Source organism: Microtus ochrogaster, chromosome 7 (assembly GCF_000317375.1).
Source record: "Microtus ochrogaster isolate Prairie Vole_2 chromosome 7, MicOch1.0, whole genome shotgun sequence".
In the NCBI taxonomy this organism is placed as follows: Eukaryota; Metazoa; Chordata; class Mammalia; order Rodentia; family Cricetidae; genus Microtus; species Microtus ochrogaster.
In genome coordinates this window covers 83,705,981-83,708,202 of record NC_022014.1, presented here as the reverse complement: position 1 = coordinate 83,708,202, position 2,222 = coordinate 83,705,981, and the positions used below count along the sequence as shown (strand labels likewise).

Here is a 2,222-nt window from a genome sequence, read left to right as displayed (position 1 = left end):
CCCGCCCCGCCCGGATTGCGGGCCCTGCGGAAGTGCGGGCCGCGCCCTGGATGCTGTCGCCCGCGGCCACGCTTGGCCGCGTCGGGCGGGGTCGCCCGGAGCCTCACGGTGTCGGACCCCCGCTTTCTGTGTTTGTTTGGCGGACACCTCGCGGAGGGACGACGGCGTGGGGGCCTTGTGGCCGGGCTGTCCGCTCATCACTGCGCATCGCCTGCAGGGATCCGAGTGGGTTTCTGGGAGGAGACATTGGGGGAATCTGCGGAACTGAAAGACACCCGAGGCGCTTCCGTCCGGGATGGTTCTGCACCGCCACTGACGCTTTAGGGTCAGGGCCCAGAAACAGGTTCCTGAGATTTATTTACAAGCGGTGCACCGGCTCCCGAGTTGCATTCGCAGACCCTCACACCACCGTGCAATTTAGGATCTCCTTTGGGCTCTTAGGATTTAGAGCGGTCGCCACATAGTTGAGCTTAGGACGGCAATCCGTTGGCAGGAACGCTCGCAGGAACGCTCAGACGCTTGTCCTGCACGTGGTTTAGACACAGAGCATCCTCCTTTAGGAGAACTTACCTCCAGGACCCAGTAAGAGTGTCTTGGAATTAGAGCCTGGGCAGCTAGGGGCAGCAGGAGGCCCCAAGGGAGGTAGTGATCCATCCGCCAGTTCAGTTCGGTCTGGAGGCTACTCATTCTTTACGGGGAGGAAAGGTGTCTTGCTTCTGTAAGGCACAGGCTGTGATCCCCATTTTGTTGCTTCGTGATGTACTTAGGGTGTCGCCCTCTCAGATGAGCCTCTGAGTTTGTTGAGCGGTGGCAGCAGCCTCCTGTGTCCTCACGAAGTTCCCCACGCGTGATTACCTCCATCATTCCCTGCCAGTGTCAGGGTCTCCCTAGGTTGGAAGGCCTCCAGGCGGCCATGGTCCCGCTCACTCCCTACCCACAGGTGTCCCAGGCTAGCGGTGAGCATGGCGGAACAGGAGCCCACTGCCGAGCAGCTTGCCCAGATAGCGGCCGAGAATGAGGAAGATGAGCACTCTGTCAACTACAAGCCCCCAGCCCAGAAGAGCATCCAGGAGATCCAGGAACTGGACAAGGATGACGAGAGCCTTCGGAAGTACAAGGAGGCCCTGCTGGGCCGAGTGGCTGTCTCTGCAGGTAGGTGGGTTGGAATAAGGATGTCACCTGACCCTGTCACCACCCCCTTTCCAGTTGGCCTCCTTCCTTTCAGAGAGTTGAAAAAAATCTATGAATGGGGCCCTGACTCTTGACTCTTATTCTCCAGACCCCAACGTCCCCAACGTCATTGTGACCCGCCTGACCTTGGTGTGCAGCTCTTCCCCGGGCCCTCTGGAACTGGACCTGACAGGTGAGTGGGTCCTGGAGTCCCTGGGTGGGGCAGCTGGCATCCAGTCGCTGCCCCTAAAAATAATTTTCAGCACTGGTGCCCTCTGGTGGGACAGAGGAGAAGTGCAACTGGGTGCTCTCCAAGGCTCTGCTTTGTGTCAAGGAAGGGGCTGTGGGAAGTGAGTGTGGGGGCAGGGAGGGAAGCCTCCAAGCCTTCGGCTGAACCTCCTCCCCAATACAGGTGATCTGGAGAGCTTCAAGAAACAGTCATTTGTGTTGAAGGAAGGTGTGGAGTACCGGATAAAAATCTCTTTCCGGGTAAGGGAAAGGCTTCGTGAGGCCCGGCAAAGAGGGACAGAGGAGCAGGACTGGGGAGCCAGCTGACCCTTGCTCTGTGTTCCCACAGGTGAACAGAGAGATCGTGTCAGGCATGAAGTACATCCAGCACACATACAGGAAAGGGGTCAAAAGTAAGTGGGTGCACTGTGGAGTGGGAGCCTGTGGGTTTGAGGAGAGGCTCACAGCACCGTGACCTTGTCCTTCCTGCCCCACAGTTGACAAGACTGACTACATGGTCGGGAGCTACGGACCCCGGGCTGAGGAGTACGAGTTCCTCACACCCATGGAGGAGGCCCCCAAAGGCATGCTGGCGCGGGGCAGTTACAACATCAAGTCCCGCTTCACAGACGACGACAAGACTGACCACCTGTCCTGGGAGTGGAACCTCACCATCAAAAAGGAATGGAAGGACTAAGTTCCAGCTGGGAGGCGGGCAGGGCGACGGACAGACAGAAGGACCGACATGCCCCACCCCAAACCCCTACCCCCCCCAAACCAAAGTGCTGACAGGACCCTCCCTCACCATTCCTCCCTGGTCCTCT

The 2,222-nt window shown here is 58.8% G+C and overlaps 1 protein-coding gene across 1 annotated transcript in view; it reads left to right on the top strand.

The window, feature by feature from the left end:
- Positions 1-2,222, top strand: part of Arhgdia (Rho GDP dissociation inhibitor alpha) — a 2,607-nt gene extending 385 nt beyond the window's left edge. The window contains exons 2-6 of the mRNA XM_005350874.3: positions 941-1,152; positions 1,280-1,363; positions 1,583-1,659; positions 1,748-1,811; positions 1,896-2,222. Coding sequence (XP_005350931.1) covers positions 963-1,152; positions 1,280-1,363; positions 1,583-1,659; positions 1,748-1,811; positions 1,896-2,095 — 615 coding nt within the window. The 5' untranslated portion in view covers positions 941-962 and the 3' untranslated portion in view covers positions 2,096-2,222. The remainder of the gene's footprint in view (positions 1-940; positions 1,153-1,279; positions 1,364-1,582; positions 1,660-1,747; positions 1,812-1,895) is intronic.